The 18,892-nt window shown below is 37.8% G+C and overlaps 1 protein-coding gene across 1 annotated transcript; it reads right to left on the bottom strand.

Moving 5' to 3' along the window:
- Positions 1-8,902: 8,902 nt before the first annotated feature.
- LOC129778374 (lipopolysaccharide-induced tumor necrosis factor-alpha factor-like) lies at positions 8,903-10,006 on the bottom strand. Its single transcript, XM_055785242.1, has 3 exons — positions 9,933-10,006; positions 9,776-9,859; positions 8,903-9,712 (listed from the first exon to the last, which is right to left on the bottom strand). The coding sequence occupies exons 1-3, from the start codon at positions 9,934-9,936 to the stop codon at positions 9,462-9,464; spliced, it is 339 nt and encodes a 112-aa protein (XP_055641217.1). The 5' UTR covers positions 9,937-10,006; the 3' UTR covers positions 8,903-9,461.
- Positions 10,007-18,892: the final 8,886 nt, after the last annotated feature.

The following is an 18,892-nucleotide window of genomic DNA, read 5'->3' as shown; positions in this document are numbered from 1 at the left end:
CACCTAACCAAGCACCGTTATGGCCAACGTTCGATTTTTCGAACACTCAATTTTCCCGGTTGTTATTTTCCTGTATGAGGCTCAACCGAACGATTTTTGCTCCATACTGCAATGTATGTTATTTTTTCATATGTTTGTCATTCTTTCTGTGGCAAACATAAAAAAAAATTGTTGACGAAATTTTAAAGAATAAATTTCACTCTTGATAATATGTGATTTTCAAAGCTTTATTATTTTTTGTGTTTGAGTAAATTAAAATTTAAATCATGAGTTTTTGGGTGAAACCTCATCAATAACATTGAGCAGGATTAAGATATTGACAAATTCCGCATCGCAAAATGTTGGTATTGATAAGCTCTAAAAGTCATATGAAGACAATTTTGATGTAGAATTTTTAATATAACAAAACAAAGTTGTTACATATGATAGAGCGCTTATTTTTATGTTATCAAAAATAGGGTGACCAAAGTTGTCGATGAAATAAAAAATCTAACTTTCTTATCTTTATAGATAGAGATAAATATAGTTGAACAATGTTGTAGGCCTAGTTATTTTAAATAACTTTGTGGAACAAAGCATTTTTCTCTCTTTCAATATAATCGATTTAGCGCTATTTTTCTAAGCTGCATAAGGGTGACCATGAAAAAACGTTTTTTTTTTGCTCTAACTTTTATACTTAATACTCCACATCAAAACTGTCTTCGTACGACTTTTAGAGCTTATAAAGATCAACATTTTGCGATGCAGAACTTGTCATAATCTTAATGCTACTCAAAGTTATTGATGGTTTTTTACCCAAAAACTCATGATTTCAACCTTAATTTACTCAAACAAAGATAATAACATAGTTTTGAAAATCACATATCATGCAGAGTCAAACATGCTCTTTCAAATGCCACCAATAAACTTTGTTTATATTTGCTCCAGAAAGAATGACATAAATTGAAGAGAGCGTATTTTTTTGAGAAGAAATATCAATAACTATGAGTAAAGTTGATATATTGACAAGTTCAGCACCCCAAATTTTTGTATTAGTGCTCTAAAAGCCTTTCGAAGACAGATTGAAACATAAAAACGGTTTTCTTTCATCAACTTAGAAAAAAGGCGCTATATCGGTTATTTCAAGAGATAGGAAAAATATTGTTCTGCAAAGATGTCTCAAATAACTGGAACAACAACATTGTCGAACTATATTTACCTTTATCTATAAAGATAAAAAAGTTAGATTTTTTAGTTCATCGACATTTTTGGTCGCCCTATTTTTGATAACATAAAAATAAGAAGTCTTAAAGATACAAACATCTAAAACATCTTAAAACATAGATGGCAACTATCCAAAATGTTTTTACTGCAATTATGTAATTACGTTATCATATGACCAATTTTGATTACGAATGATTTTTTATAAGGCACGTACGGCAGAATTGCTAGAAAATTATTGAACTACTCAGGAAAAATAATAATTCAAATACACTGTTAAAAAATATTACCTAAAAATCGAATTTGATGTTCAAAACATTTGTATCCAAAAAGACCCTCTCTCGATATTTGTTTGTATATTTTTATCAGAAAACCTTTAAATTCAACAGTTTCTAAAATGTAGTGATGCAATGTTGAACTCTTCAAAATAAAGATATGTATTTATTACAGTATTGCTTTCAATTCTAAGTTGTTATTTGGCTGAGAGAGGAAATTCGTTTAAACGTACTTTAGTTATTAATGATAACAATGATTTATTTATTTTTTTTATCCCTTTTGTTTGTTTTAAGCTCATTAGCATTTCAACTGTAACAGAACCGAATTTTAATCGTGTACATGTCACATGTTTATCATATCTATAATTAGCACATTACACAGTTGCTATTCTCCGGCGTTAGAGTATTCCCTTGTATGCCATTGCATAAGGTACACAGTTACATAGTAGCCATTTAGGCGTAGAAGTTTTCCTTCTGTTCTTCTATTATCCAGTTAGACCGGACAGCGGAGACAGTTGATTGATTATTGTTGAGTTATTTATAGAACAGCAGCCCGATGTGTCTTGCAGAGCAGAGCAGTTGTATGGATGAATCGATCTTATTTCGACCGTGGATCGATCTCCATAGGTGATGATTGTTGCATGGACGTAGTTATTCTGTAACAACACAAAGATGGTCAATGAGGGCCCTGATTTTTGAACTCACGATAGATCGCTTACTAAGCGAACGCGCAACCGATGTGGCTATGGAGACCCCCAACAACAATGATTCAGTTAACATTTTAAGGGAAAACAATAGATAATATTTAAAGGGTGTGTCACATCAAATTGCATCACGGAAAAAACGCTGTAGAAATTTAATTTTTAGGAATTATATCTTCAGCTATCGCTTATAATCAGATAAGAGTGTATAGATCACGTTGGCCATGCTTCACTGTCAATTTTTCGTAAATTTGGAAAAATGTCGTTGAACGAAAAAGAGCGTCGTGAATTAATCTTGTACACTCATTTCGAGAATCCGGAGTTGTCACATCGGGACATCGGTAAGATGCTGGGAATCGTCCAATCCACGGTCAGCAGAGTACTAAAACGATACTTCGAGAACCTAACCATCGACCGGAAGGTGAAGAACGGCAAAAATGGATGCTCCGTCAGTGAAAAAGATCACAAGCGTGTAGTTAAGCAGTTTAGACGTGATCCGAGAAGTTCGGTCCGGGATGTCGCCAATAAGCTGAATTTGTCAAGTTCATTCGTCCAGCGGACCAAGCAGCGGGAGGGCCTGCGTACATACAAGGTTCAGAAGGCTCCTAACCGCGACGAAAGGCAAAACATGGTGGGGAAGACGCGAGCCCGGAAGCTGTACACCGAAATGCTGACGAAGCCGCATTGCCTGCTAATGGACGAAGAAACCTACGTCAAAGCGGGCTTTCGTCAGCTGCCGGGCCTGTTGTTCTTCTCCGCAGAGGACAAATTCAGCGTTCCGGAGGAGATTCGCAAGCAGAAACTATCCAAGTTTGCCAAAAAGTACATGGTGTGGCAAGCGATGGCAAGCGGATCGGAAAGCGGAGCGCCCCCTTCGTGATGACCGGCACGGTAAACGGGCAGGTTTACCTTAAGGAGTGCCTACAGAAGCGCTTACTACCACTATTGAAGCAGCACGAGGGCCCGACCATCTTCTGGCCGGATCTCGCTTCGTGCCACTATTCAAATGACGTGTTGGAGTGGTACGAAGCCAACGGGGTCACCTTCGTGCCAAAGGAAATGAACCCGCCCAACGCGCCGGATCTTCGCCCAATAGAGAAATATTGGGCGATTATGAAGCAGGCCCTCCGGCAGAACCCAAAAGTTGTCAAATCGGAGGCGGACTTCAAGAGAAAATGGATTTCTGTTCAAAAAAAACTACAACCTGACGTTGTACAGAACCTTATGGACGGGGTAAAGAGGAAGGTGCGAGCATACGGGCTTGGGCTCGAAGTATGAATAAAAAGAAAATGCCAAAAGTTGTTTAATAGTTTTTATTTTACTGTCTAAAAATTTCAAAAGGATCGGTCTACTGGGCGAATTTCTACAGCGTTTTTTCCGTGATGCAATTTGATGTGACACACCCTTTAGTTTGCTTTCCGTTCTTGCGAATAGTTCCGAAAATTCGGTTCGGCATGGAATGAGCGGGATTTTCAAGCGCTGCAGCAGCGATGGACCTCCAGGATTCTTGCATAGTAGCTTCTAATTCCCGAACTGTTCCGTATTGCTTTCCACCGCTGTACACACATCGTGCAAGAACTTTTCAAAGCTACTCAATTGAATTTAGGTCTGGACTACGTGCTGACCAATCCAAACCCTTGATGTATCGCTCCAAAAACCACTGCATGCTTCTCTAACTGACATGGCTACATTGTTTTGCAGAAAAGTGAAGTCTTCAGGCATAAAATCCTCGGTAAATGGTACCAGAACGTCTTCCAGTAATCCCACGTATTTTTCTGAGTTCATCCTGGTTGAAATTGTAACAAGGGGTGTAAAAGATGCCCAATACGCAAACTCGGTTCATGCGAAAGAATCAACCTTGCGAATCTGGATTGGCACTTTACAGGGTTGGAGTAAAAAGAAGTGTCGAGTGAATGTGGATCGTACAATCGGCTCGCGTTTATCGTGTAATGTTTTCCTCCTGTCCTTCTTTCGATCGTTTATGACATTAAAAAATAAATTACCAAATTCTTACAATTTCTTACAAGGGGGTTTTTACGTGACGTGAAAAACCGCCCCAAATCCCGAGTGTTTCGCCTCAAAAGTTTAGTCTCAGCATGACCTAGGGTTCCCTCCTCAAATCATTCCAGTAGTATGCACAACAATCAGGGCCATCTTAATTGAACTTTTTTTCATCCGATACAACGTTATCCCATTCATTTCGCCATGCAATATGCTTTTTGGCGAAATTCCATCGAGCTTGAATATTTACTGGAGTAAGATTCGGTTTCTTGGCCTTTTTGGTGTACTTGAAGTAACCAAATCCCCGCAATATCTGTTCAACGCGCTTATTGGTATTCGAGAGTCCAAGTTCCAAGTCCAAAACTTAATTTCCGATTAATTGAACTTTCCAGTTCCGGCCAGCTCCAGAAATCGATTCCTGTAGCCGATAGCTTATTTTGGTATTCTTTTTAGTTTTCTTCTGAACGCCATATTTTTCACCTTTTTTCAGCACATTTCAAATCGATGTTTCGGACCTGTTTACTCTTCTTCCTATTAGCCGGTTACTCATACCAGAATTCTTCAGTTCACGAACAACTCTTTGTTCTGATTCACTCAAACATCTTTTTTTTCGGCATTTTTCACCTAAGATTAACAAATCGCCAGCACCAACAAAAGTTTTGCATACTAATACAACAACAAAACTGAAATGACTGATTGCCAAGATTTTTGGTGTCATAGGTGCGCCCAGGGTTGCCAATAATATATTTAAAAAAAACTGAAAGATTGCCCTTAAAAAACTGGAAGAAAACTGGATCCTGTAAAATCGCTTTATTTCAATAAAATTCACTTTGTTCTATCTAAAATGATTTTTACCCATTCCAATGCTTGAAAAAAATATATTGATATCCTTCGAAGCTTCGTGTAGTATTTATATGTATTTCATAAAATGGCGAATCAACTATTGAATAATCGACAGATCAAAATCACGTTTCTCAACACTCGAACATTACTGTGAAACAATATCCAATAATCCATTAAACATTACAATATTTGAAAGAAATGTTTTACCTAAGTGTATCGAAATATCTGAAAGTAAACATAATGTTTAGGCAACCCGAGCAGGATCGAATATTTCGATACCTCAAAAAAGTATGAATTAGCATGAGGAACGAGGCAAAATAATTGAATGAAAAAACCTCAGAAAATATTTTTTCATCAACTTTATTTAGTTTCAATAGGGAATGGCTATTCAGCTTCCTCAAAACAAAATTATTGATTCTCGGTCTGTGAGGTCGTATGCGCAAGTATAGAAGGGTTAAAGCAGGGTGACGACTCAAAAACCGGGAAAATACTGGTATTTTCTGATTTTCCAGTAATTTTAAATGTAGACTTGTAACCACATTTTTTAATTCTTAAAACATTTAATTAGCTAGAACAATCAAGTTTATGAAAGTTTGTCGATATCTTCCGACGAATGCTTGTGATTTTTGCTTCAGTTTTGCAACGACTGAGGTGTGTCGTAAATTGAACAGATAAGAAATTAATAATTACCAACACAGCTCAAAGTTCCGGTGAAGGAAACCTAAAAACTAGTACAGAACGATGCATTTTAATTTTTATTCGGATCAATTTCTCAATCATCAACTTGGATTTAGTTTATGCAAAAGCTTCTTTCTTACTGACTTCTTTGTCCTCTAGATAAAGGAAATAAAAATTTCGAGCATGTAAAATAAGCTCGTCCAAAACTTGTATTGATGCTATCCCTGCAACGTGAAAAGATGCTGTGTTTCTTCACACATGTTTTCATAAAGATACTCGGTGTTAATGGAAAATATAACAATACAACTCTCAACATTAGAGTTTCCATGCGAGAGACAGGAGATCATTCTTACGATGTAAGAAGTTCTGTCAAATTGTCGTTCCACAATATAATCAAAATATACCTACCTAGGATGCGACCTTTCAGATTGATTATGGTAGCTTTCCTTCGGTGGGCTTTAATGTATGTGAAACATCTTATGCGGGCGCTTCACGATTCGTCCAACGTTTCACTCGAATGTTGGACTCAAACATTTGACTCGATGAATCGACAAATGTTGTGACGAATGTGCTGCTACACGGTGAAGTGAATGTTGGATTCAATGCAATCGGTCCAAGCAATCGGCGAGTATTTGGATCGAATGTTTATTATTTTTATTTACCATCAAAAACGTTAGGAAACTGGATGACGATGCGTGTATTGAAATTACTGTCGTAGCAATTGTACTGATATCGGGCTGTTAATTAAAAATGCTTGAAATCAACATTATTAAACTGCAATATTTTGCCGAATATTTCGAATTTTATGAATCAATTTCATAGTTCCTTCATTTAAAACTTGTAAACAAACCAATCTGTCAAAGATAGATTCGGACGAATCATGTAGCGGTGTATCGAATGTCGTCGAGTGTCTAATCAACGAATGACTAAAATCCTTTGACCCGTGCCACTCGTGTTGGAAGGTAATCCACAACGAACGGATTACCTTCCAACGCGAATATTCGACACTCGACATTGGAGGTTCGTAGCTCGTCAGTCGACTACACGACTACACGAGCGTCCAGCATCCGAGGGTGTTCGTAGCATCGTGTAGCGCTGGCTTTAGATTCGGGACGCGTTGAATTACACAGTATATCGTTGGTCAGACCACTTTGTAATGAAACAGCACAGTAAAATGACATCACAATAATAATCGTAAATATTTTCGAAAATAAGAAACTAAGCAAATAATATTGATAATAATAATAACCGTAATCTTTCCCAGATCGATAAAAAAATTTGATCCAGACAAAATGGGGAATTTCAGTACACGGCTGTCGGTGTGCTTCCTTGAAATAGATGATTGCTCACGTAAGGTATGCACACAACAAAACAGCAAACAAACTACAATAGAACTACAGTTCTAGAAGATTTTCCGAGTTCCATAATAATTCAATAGATCTTCCCGAATTTGTCAGTGAGCGGTAGATTGTATTGTTTTTTTTTTGTTTTGATCATGGCTTTCATATTGTCTGACTTCTTAATGATTTTTATATTAATAAAACAAATTTTTTTTTGCTCTAATATCTTTTCTTTTGTATTTGCACCTCATTTTTAGTCCGTTTTTGCGTTATCCGCATACAATTTCGATACAGTTGAAAAGTTCGTAGAATTATCGCACATAAGTCTGTTCGGAATCTTTTGAAGTGAGTCAAATGAAAAAATCTAAAACTTGCATACATATATTAAAGACATTGTCAGGAACTGTATTCCGAACAATCTCGTTGTTTTGTTAGAGACAGACCGACAAATAACCAGTACGTTGGGCTTCCATGGTTTTAGAATATATTCCATGATAAAGGGATAAATTACATTACGTTTATTGCATTACATTTAGTCTCTTGAATCAGCTTCACGCTAGAAACTTGTTAATTCTAGCTTAATAATATTAGGCTGTCAAAAAAGTCCTGCGGTATTTTTTTTGAATTTTCATTTGTTCATAAATTATATGTATATATGCGCCGTTTTGTTCGATGACTTGTTCCCAACGAGATGCCTATGAAGTTGGCACCCTGTTATAGAAGCTCGTTTCCTTATTGGCAAGAAACTCGGATAGCCAATTTTCACAGGACTCTTTTGTGGCTAACTTCTGACTACCTAGCTCTTTCGTCATGGACAAAAACAGGTGGTAGTCACTTGGTGCAAGGTCCGGACTATACGGCGGATGCAAAAGAACCTCCCATCCGAGCTCCCGGAGCTTCTGGCGCGTCACCAAAGAAGTGTGTGGCCTGGCGTTGTCCTGATGGAAGACAATGTGGCCTCTGTTTATCAAAGATAGCCTCTTCTTCATGAGTGCTACCTTCAAGCGGTCCAGTTGTTGGCAGTACAGGTCCGAATTGAGCGTTTGGCCATAGGGAAGCAGCTCATAATAGATTATTCCTTGACAATCCCACCAAACACACAGCAGAACCTTCCTGGCCGTTAATGAGGGCTTGGCCACCGTCAGAGCCGCTTCACCGGGCTTCGACCACGACCGTTTGCACTTCACGTTGTCGTAAGTGACTCACTTTTCATCGCCAGTCACCATCCGCTTCAGAAACGGCAGCGATTCACATGCGTCGATACGGTCAAAGATGTTTTTTTGCGTCAACGTGTGTGGCACCCATACATCGAGCTTCTTTGTGAATCCAAGCTTCTTCAAATGGTTAATAACGGTTTGATGACTTAACCCCAGCTCTTGGCCGATGCTACGGCTGCTACTATGCCGGTCTTTCTCGGCTAATTCAGCGATTTTGTCGCAATTTTCGACAACAGGCCTTCCGGAGCGTGGCGCATCTTCGACGACCTCTACACCAGAACGAAAACGTTGAAACCATCGTTGTGCGGTGGAAATGGAAACTGTATCGGGTCCATAAACTGCACAAATTTTATTGGCAGCTTGAGATGCATTTTTGCCTTTGTCATAGTAGTACTGTAAAATATGTCGGATTTTCTCTTTATTTTGCTCCATATTTGCGACACTATAACTTACGAACGACTTAACCAAACAAAACACTATCAAGGACTATATTATAGCGCGCAAAAATACCTTTCCAACAAGCTATAGTATGACTCGATACAATGAATACGACTAGAACTACGCGCTTACAACGATACCTCGCGGAAATACCGCAGGACTTTTTTGACAGCCTAATAAAATAAAACAATAGAAAAAACCCACAAAAATTATTTGTTTCATTCCCATTTGTATATTTAGTTTTACCCATGTATTTTTTAATCAAAATTATCATAATTTTTCTTCCATCTCTCTTTCTGGAATATAATTATTTTATTGACAATAATGCACTCGAACAGTGTAATTAATTCTCTTAAAAATCTGCCTGGTTTCATAACTCGGAACAATCCTATCTCCTAAACCGTCTACACGCAAACAAATCATTTTCCACGACATTCGCACTCTACCAGTAAATAAGCTGAAATTAATTTATGCTCACGGTCGCCAACCAGATGAAACACTTCCCCTCCCTCCATCACCCACACGCACACCAAACCAATCCATTTGAGAGATCGTTTCTCGCTGCTGCTGTTGTATCAGCAGGCGGTCTAAGCATAAACAACTTTTCGAATGGTGGTCAACTGCGATCTAATTCACACTTGGAAAGTAATGTAATAAAATTACCACCGCACATAACGCATCGACCCGCTGTGATACGTTATGCCAACGATAACAGCGTGAACAACGGTAACGCTTTCGTGGAGAGCGTTGAAAGCTCCCTGTGAGCTTTTACTTTCGGTATGTGCCGATGAAGGCGCTGCAGTTCGGACAGTAGTGGTTGGCATCGCGGCAGGTTGTCGTCAGATAGGGCACACAGACGCAGGGCCAGCAGATGAACAGACACAGGAGTGCCGCGCAAAGATGTGTCCGGGTCGTGGTTTCGTAATCCAGCCTGGTGACGACGGTTGCCCGACAGGAGGGGCACACAATTGTGGTCGGATCCGGACCGACGCTGGGACCGGTGACAATCACCGTTGTTGCTGTTGGAAGATGAGAAACAATTGAATGGTTGGTTATTAGTTCGAAGATAACAGCAATCTTACAGGTTTGTGGGTGCGGATATGCGGATGAGACTGTGTGGTCAACCTGATCGTAAGCGGGCGGAGGTGGATTAGCCTTTTCCGACGCTGGGATTTACGGTTATTGGATGATGTAGTGTAGTGGAGTACATGATTATGTTCGGAAAATATGACGACTTACCCATGATACTGCTCCCAAACTGCCTATGCGTTCAAATGTACAACTGGAACTGAAACCAATGGTCTCCAATCGATGGAACTTGAGTTCTCTTTTTATCAGAGAACGTTATTGGCTTCAGAGAATTTAACGTAGGTTTCGAAGCGCAGGAACGGTGATTTATCGCGTCTAGTATCTGAGTCATACAAGCATCAAGCTACGATTAATTTGCCAGTGATAAGATAAAACACAGTATCGAAACACCGTGAGTCAGGGGATGATTTTAGCGAACTTGATAGGATATCAGGGAATGGGTTGCCAAATATCTGGGAATGTGTTACAAAAGCAGTATTTTTATATGAAACCAAATCGTATCAGATTGTAGAAGCTTTGAAGGTTTCCTAAAAAGAGATATTGGTATTTGAGAGAACATTTGTTGCCTGATGGTTTTGGCCTGTTATTATCGGCAACCCTTTGGGAGACTTTTGACATTTTGATGAAATTTCGTTTGAATGTGCATTTTTTTGTGTGTGTTTTATATTGTGTAGTAGCAAAAAGGGTAAAAATATTGAGCGTGAGATCGTTGACTGTAATCTGCAGGCACTAATCACTCCTCCCATTCTAGAAGTTCCAGTCTCAACGACAATCTTGAATTAACATGATAAAATCTTGGACGCAATTTATACTGGATGGTGACATATGATGATGAATATGGTGAAATCTTAAAATGTTAAGCATTCGCCGTTCCATAGCAGCGTCGATAAACCTGAACCTTACAAAATGGCGTAACTACAGCTGATTGATTTCTCTAGTGCAGAGTCCATACAAAATTTATTCAACTGCTATTTGGCTCCAAGAACATTTTTCCCGTAAAAAAATGTGTGATGTGTGAGCTTCTTCGCCTTCTTCGCTATCATTATTGACTGGAATGCTAATTTTAAACACTACAAACGCCGATTATGCTGAACGCTATGATCTCCCAAAATCTGCAACTGCTTCCATGAAAATAAAAAAAATCACAATCGGCATGTGGAGCAACGAAAACAATCGTTACTTCACATGCCGTTTGTGAAGCAACGATTGCTTTTGCAATGATACATGTGGAAGAAACACACGCAAGACACATTATGTTTCATAACCATAGTACAACATATCTCCTAGTCAGGACGAAAAAGTACATTGTATTCTTTGTTCACTGCACTTATTTATACAGGGTTTTCCAACTTTAAATTTCGAAAGAAAATTGAAATAAAACACATTTAGAATTCGAATTTCGATGAAACTTTTATTTCAAATTAAAGTTTGGTTTATGCCATTATGTGTGAAATACAACATCATTCAAATGTCCACCTAGTGCTTCCTCGCACACCTTGATCCGGAACAGGTAATTTTCGATGACTTTTCGGCACATATGGGGCGGTATCTCGGTCATAACTTCACGAATGTTATCTTTCAAATGTTCAAGAGTTTGCGGAGAGTTGGCATAGTCGGTCTCTCGCATAACTCCACAAAAAAAAGTCAAGCGGGTTCAAATCGCATGATCTGGACGGCCAATTGGCATCACCAAAACGCGAAATTATGCGTCCCTCAAATTTCGTTCGCAATATGGCCATGTTCGGTCGTGTTGTGTGGCACGTGGTGCCGTCCTGCTGAAACCACATGTCATCCGTAACCTTATCTTCAATTTGTGGCAAAAAAAATCGGTTAACATGCGGCCATAGCGCTCACCATTCACAGTTACCGTCTCGCCGTCCTCATTTTCAAAGGAATACGGCCCGATGACTCCACCAGACCATGATGCGCACCAAACAGTGACTTTTGGCGGATGCAATGGCCTCTCAACAATCACGTGTGGATTTTATGAGCCCCATATACGGAAATTTTAGATGTTCTCATAGCCACCTATGCAAGGAAGGTGCAAGTCCAAATGCAAAATTCGCCACACTGATGTGCAAAATTCGCCACAATGATGCGATCCATATTGTAAAATGGCAGACATTCAACTAACGATATGACGCTTTGGTTGACAGCTATGTCAAACGGTTGTCAGCGCATATAAAAAGTATACTTTCGGAAGTCCGAAATGGAAAACCCTGTATAAACATGTTTATGGGTTTCTCTGCATAATCATGCACATCTGCGTACCGAATTGTCGGTTTTAATTTTTTTATAGTAATATGTATAGAAAAAGTTCCTCTTTAAGCCGAATCTATAGTTGTTCACTATGAGTACTTTTTCAAAAACCAATCAGATTGGAGCGAAAGGTCACCCATAACAACCCGAAAACAAACGTGTTTCTCTAAATTTTCGTTGCGAAGTGCTTTGACAGGAGGCACTGCACAGATTAGACACTAGGAAAAGAACACTTTAGACAGCTGAAACGATACATCGAACCGACATTTTGGCATTTTTTTTTCCAAAAGCAAAAGTAACATGTTTTTATTCAATCTATTAGAAAAATGGTTTGATTTGTTCGTCATTCGGTGTAGTTTGGAAGCTTTTTAGGGCATTGCAACGGAACAGACTGTCCTTTTATGATTTTGAAGGCATGTATGCAGGATCGTTTTGGATATGAGGCGTCCTTAACTATAGCAATTTTTTTTATCCAGTCGGAAATATGACCTTGATTTGCCCACTTTCTGAATGCTCTAGTTCAACGCACCTGTGTCAAATCAGGTATTCAAATGTTTCAAAACATATGAATAAAATTGTCTTTTCATGATTGTCAGTACTTTTATAGGATATTTTCACGAATTCACATGTTTTGAAGATTTATAAAATCCACCTTCTATTGGTGTCAATGCGCCCTCATTTGAGCTAACTTTTAATCAATCACCAGATGATTATTCGTATACAGATCTTTTGTGGTTATTTTCTGTCACTTATAAATATTTTAATAATCATGCTTGCACACCATTTGTTCCGAGATTTATATATCGACTAGTTAACCCGGCAAACTTCGTCCTGCCCAAAATATACTTTTTGTTATCACATCCACGTTTTCTTACTAAGCGCTGTTCTTGGGTCCAATGGCAAAATTGTTCATTGATTGATTTTCTAATCTACCCTTTAAAATTATTTTTTACTATAAAATCTACCAAAATCACCCCTAGAGGGGGGGTGGAGTGTCTAACCACCATAGAACAATTATTGCATCCTAAAATCTCCATATGCCAAATTTGGTTCCATTTGCTTTGATTAGTTCTCGAATTATGCAGAAATTTGTGTTTCATTTTTATGGCAGCCCCCCTTAGAGAGGTGGGAGGAGTGTTGAACCACCGTAGAAACATTTATTGCACCCTAAAACCTCCATATGCCTTACTTGGTTTCATTTGCTTGATTAGTTCTTGAGTTATGCAGAAATGTATGCTTTATTTGTATGGCAGCCCCCTCCCCCTCAGAGAGAGGGGAGGAGTGTCTATTGTCTATTTACAATATAAACGTTTCGTTATATAAAAGTTGCTCGTTATAGACAGCTCTGTTCGGGAAAGCACACAAATGGACAGAACAAATGTATGAGGAAATAGGAATGCTTCCAATTTTCACTAATTTAAACCATATACAGACTATGGGATTATAATGTACAGCATATCAAACAAATCTTAGGGAATTTCCGATTCGTTTGGTATGTAAATCGCCAAAACCCGTTCGCGGGAAAAAGTAGTTATTAACGTTAACTTTATTTCATAAAAATGTGACCTGTTTTCCGATCTGGCACCCTTAATGTAAGACGTAGTTCTACGTCAAAATGTGTAATGCAATGGTTTTGTATCACAACCACACATTCAAATATTTCTGATATAATATAAATGTTAGCAAGGGTCAAATGACCCGTTGCGGACAATGTAATTTGCAAGAAAATTTTGACTAAAAGTTTAAAATGGGTCATTTGATCCCTCGTGGCCAAGCAAACCATTTGTCATGACAATTGTCATGCGTAAATGCGAAAACAGAATAGAAACATACGGTATGAGGCATGATGTCGACGCCAACCTCTCTCAGTTTCTATTCTGTTTTCGCATTTTCGCATGACAATTGTCATGACAAATGGTTTGCTTGCTCGTGGTAGATTTAGTGTTAAGTTATGTTACCAACGCCAGTTAGTTGTGGAAACAGCGAATTGTAATTGTTGTTTCCACAACCGATTGGCGTTCATCCATCAAAGTATGCGAGAATCTGTTTCCAATTATTTTCTCCAAAATGCCGCCGTTGAGCGGAGCACGAGGAGGTATCAGGTAGAAGAGTTCTACACATTTTCCGACTTTGTAGCATGCGTTGAGCAGGCTAACGTAGTTGTGAACCCGATTGTAATAATTATGGACAGCACCGATTATTTCCAATCTAATATGCAATTGAAAACCTCCGTGTTAGATAAGATAATGCCGTCCGAAATTATCCGATGTAAAGCAAATACAGTTTACGCGAGGATGTTTGGGGTTGTTTTGAGTTTTGCTATAAGATGCGTTCCGATGAAAAATTTACAAGAGTGCAGCTGTTCACCAAATCCGATATTTATCCTTCAATCAATACTCAGCTTCAATTCGTCTGAAAGAGAAATTGAGCAGGTGAGGTAAGTTAACATCATCAAGAAGTTTTGTCCCTTGATTCACTATTGGAAAACCCAACAATTAAATTGATGAGTTTTGACTATTTAGTCTCAATCGTTATGTGCAATATGTGAGAACAGCAATCACTTTAATATATGATATTGTTTTCTTCTAAGATGGGTTTGATTTAATGAATTTAAATATTCGACAAGACTTTGTCGTGTTAGTTCTAAAACAAAATTGCTATTATAAATGTAGCATTGCATGGGGATCGACTGTTTTTGATTAAGAAATTTGACATGAGAAGCTTTTCGAAAAATGGTTTTTTTTTTACAAGAAAGAAGGCATGTGACTCTCATTTTGCTAAACGTCCATTACGGAAGATGTTGTTATGTGAAATTTGCTGTTCCTGCTTGTTCATTCTTTGCCATCAGAACAGATCACATTACTTCACAATCAAATTACGTCACATCGCAAGGGAAATGGCGCTTGCGCCACATCACAGTGAAAATAGCGCTAACGCCACTCCGTTTTCAAGCTTTTACGGGGTTATTTTGTCACATTTATTTGAAACTTCGCAGTCGCTTGAAAGGTTTTAGTTTTCTTTATCGATCTATAACATAAAAAGTAAAATGTCAATTTTGACGCTTGAGTCACTTTGCGAGATTACGGCAGTATAAAACCACCCTGATTCTATTTCGTTGCAACACAAACAGTATTTGTGCTCCCTTGGCCGAGTGGTTAGCGTCACAACTAACATGCCGGGTGTTCGGGTTCGATTCCCGTTCTGGTCGGGGGAATTTTTCGTCAAAGAAATTTCCTCCGACTTGCACTGTGATCACGCGTATTCTAGAGCTTGCCACTCAGAATGCATTCAAGGCGTGTTACTTGGCATAGAAATCTCAACTAAGTACTAATAAAGATGACGCAAGTAATACTACGTTGAGACGGCGAAGTTCCTCTAGGAACGTTAGTGCCATTGAAGAAGAAGAAGAAGACAAACAGTATTTCAACAAGATACATTCATACATTGTTGAATGCTTAGAATAAAGTATATTTAACGTCAATTTCGTTCAAAAGAGTTATTTGTTTATTTATTGTGCTTAAATATGATATTTTCAGTTGTCCAGTTTCTATAAGACCACTTTAGAATTCATCAGTATTATCAATGAAAAATTCGAAACGATCGGCTGATTTACATGTCAATAATTGGCAACCTTGCCATTCCGACTAATAACCTGCAAAATTCGTGTTGGAATACTATTTACTAAATTGTGCTGAACGGATTTCTCGATATTTTTCCATGTTTCCGAAATTGCGACCTTGAGCTCTCTAATCGTGGTGAAACGTTTTCCCTCAGTGTAGATTCTGCGTACAAGGATCCCCCTAAGATTTTCAACAAGATTCAAGTCTGAAGAGCGAGCCGGCCAGTCCAAAAAAATAAGTTTTTTGTCCTTTAACCATTCCATCGTTTCCTTGCTGGTATGAGTAGTAGCATTGTTTGGCTGGAATGTGATTTTTTTTGAGACGATATCCACGCAATAACGGTAAGAGTCTATGTATAAAATCTTTGAATGATGTGAAAACTATCTTGAGCTTTTTGGTTGCTTTAACCTTTTAGGCCCTCTTTATATGAGGATTTTTTACTAAAATTTGACGAATTGTCATCCGAGTAACATTTAAATTGAAATATTACTTCATTCGCATAAGCGATTTTGAGGTATTCGAAGCTGTTCTAGCTATTTCCCGCTTATCCCGGTCAGAGAGCTTCGATTTACGTGGAGCTCTCTCCTTCTTACCGTATCCTTGAGGATTGGTCAAATATTTGAGCACTACTTGATAGGTTCGTCCAATCCGACGAGCAATTTCTCTGATACCAACATTTCCTAGGTGAAATTCAGCAAGTTGTCTTTCTTCTCTCTCCGTGAGCACTTTTCTCTTCAGCTTCAAATCTGGAAAAATTATTGATCAAAACAACTAAAACAACGGAAAATGTAACTGGTCTTACAGAAACTTGACACTTGAAAAATACAAAAAACATTTGTTTACAATCAGCGCTTGCACATACACATATGAAAATCATGCAGTGTTTGGTAGTCACCAACACTAGAATATAAATTGAAGCATTGTTTGTTTACAATGACCAAAGCGGCACCTGGTCTTATAAAAGTTCAAACCCCCAATTTTCGGTGATTTCTCGGTTTCCAAAAAAAACTCAAATTTTAACGTCTGCGACACTAATAAAAGCTAATGTTTTGCATAGGGCATATTATCATGCAAATCAACATTTCGAAGCAAATTCCGAGTGAAAAATCGAGATAAATATTTTCATTGGCACCCAAAATCATATGTTTCGTCTCGCAGTCCGAAAAAAAACTAAGCCAGAGTGTCGATTTTTGAAAAAAAAAAATTTCGCGATGACACTAGATCTCGACGTTTCATGAAATTTTAAGACATTTGGCATTAAAATATTTTTTTCGAAAACCCCGACTTTCTTTACTCCCCCCTTGGGTGATTTTTCAGTTTTAAAAAACTCGAACTTTTACCGCTTTGCACCACTCTCCCTTAAATCCGATTAAGCTGATATTTTGCATAGGGTGTTGTTTCGAGGTGGTGAACATTTTGTATAGGGCAACTTTTTGAAATTTTAGAGTCGATTTTTTCCCATACATTCATTGGCTCCCTCATGGATATACATCATTTCAAAGCTTCAAGTTTCGGAATATATCGCGGACACATTTTTGTCTTGGTGTGTATATTTAGTGAATATAAATATAGTAACAAAACAAAACAAATCGATTTCTTTTTGTTATTTCAAGATTTTTCTGCACAATCGTCTTCGATGATTAATAATCCAATAAATAATGAACGCATCGCTAATCCAAAAGCAGTTTGGAAAACTCCAATAAATTGTGTGCATAGTTAATTTGTTGATTCGACGAAAAACGAACGTGATTTTTTTGTCCACGTGGTATGTGAACAGCCCCTGATTTGGCCTTGAGATGAACTCGGCGCATATCCAACCAGATATTGATCTTTTGCTGAACCCGACTCAATATTGCATCTTAACAAAAATCTGGCATTACATCCTACCTAACTGCACAGTTCACAAGATTCAATTCATTAATAATAAATATAATTTTTTCTTTTGTTGGTCTAATTTTCATGAGATTTTAACTCAACGAAAATATATAGCTTGAACAATTCGAATTTCATATTTTCTGCATTACTAGCAACACTTTCGAGAACATCGAATGCTCTCTTGTCAACACTATTTGGCTGCAAAACGGTGCAAAAAACAGTACAACATGTCACTTCCTGAAAGACACCACTTGCTTCCTGTGCAACTTGATCAAGGCAGGATCGCCAATGTGATATTTCGTAAAACACCGAACACACTTTCCATGCAAACCGTATAACAGCCCAAAAACTCCTATCTTTTTTGCACGCAATTCTTTGTTTACATATCACCAAAGCTACATTCTAATTCCACAGGTACCACAGGTACCTTTTGTTTTTATATATGTTTTACATTGTGTTTTGACATTTTCGTTTATTAGCCTTTGCGTTTTTTTTTAATATTAAATAGAAAATTTCAAATGCACGTTGTATATGATTCGATACATGAGAGGTTTCGAATGTTCGACATATTGAATAGTTATTTGAATAAAACATATACTTAAATAAATGTAATAAACTGTTTCCTGCATCGATAGTTATTGTGTTTGGGTACAAATATAATTTATTTCTCAAATGGAACTAAATCAATCTTTTAATAACGTTACTGCTTCATGCAAAAGGAAAAATAAACTAGAACTTTTTACTCTACTGTCAGACAGGACAGCCTATGTGTTTATAGCCAAACGCACTGTCGCATAACAGCGGCCCATGTGTTGCAGGGCGTGACCGAAAAAAAAGCAAATGAAATAAGAGCAACAGAAAAAAAACCGTAGAGAAAAAATCTTTATGTCACGCAAGCCTACTAGAAATGTACTGCCGTGTAAACCACGGTCATCGAATACATTAGAAGGTAGAATGCACCATTTTGACATAGGACTATATCTTTGATTTCTATATAGGGGGGTAACTCTACAGAAAATGTTACGATTCATTAAGAGTTTTCAAACGCATATTACTCAAAATCGTTATCGTGACACATGTTGTGTTATCTACCATTGGACAGAAAATTTATCCAGAATTTTTTTGGCTTAAGACATGAACAGTGAAGATAGTAAAAAAAGTTAACAATTTGACAATTTAAATGAGTTTGTTTTTTTTCAATTTTACTAGCCTCGTTTTCCCCCACAACGCAACGAGTAATCTTTTTGCCTACAATAAGGCGTTAGCTCATGATGTGATTAGATGCGTATTATGAATTATTCTAAATTTGCCGATAATAGGCATTTATCAGTTGTCAGAATCAAAGGAGGGATGATT

This window comes from Toxorhynchites rutilus, chromosome 3, assembly GCF_029784135.1.
Source record: "Toxorhynchites rutilus septentrionalis strain SRP chromosome 3, ASM2978413v1, whole genome shotgun sequence".
NCBI classification, from domain to species: Eukaryota; Metazoa; Arthropoda; class Insecta; order Diptera; family Culicidae; genus Toxorhynchites; species Toxorhynchites rutilus.
Note: the sequence above shows the minus strand (reverse complement) of the source record. Positions and strands in the feature narration are given on the sequence as shown.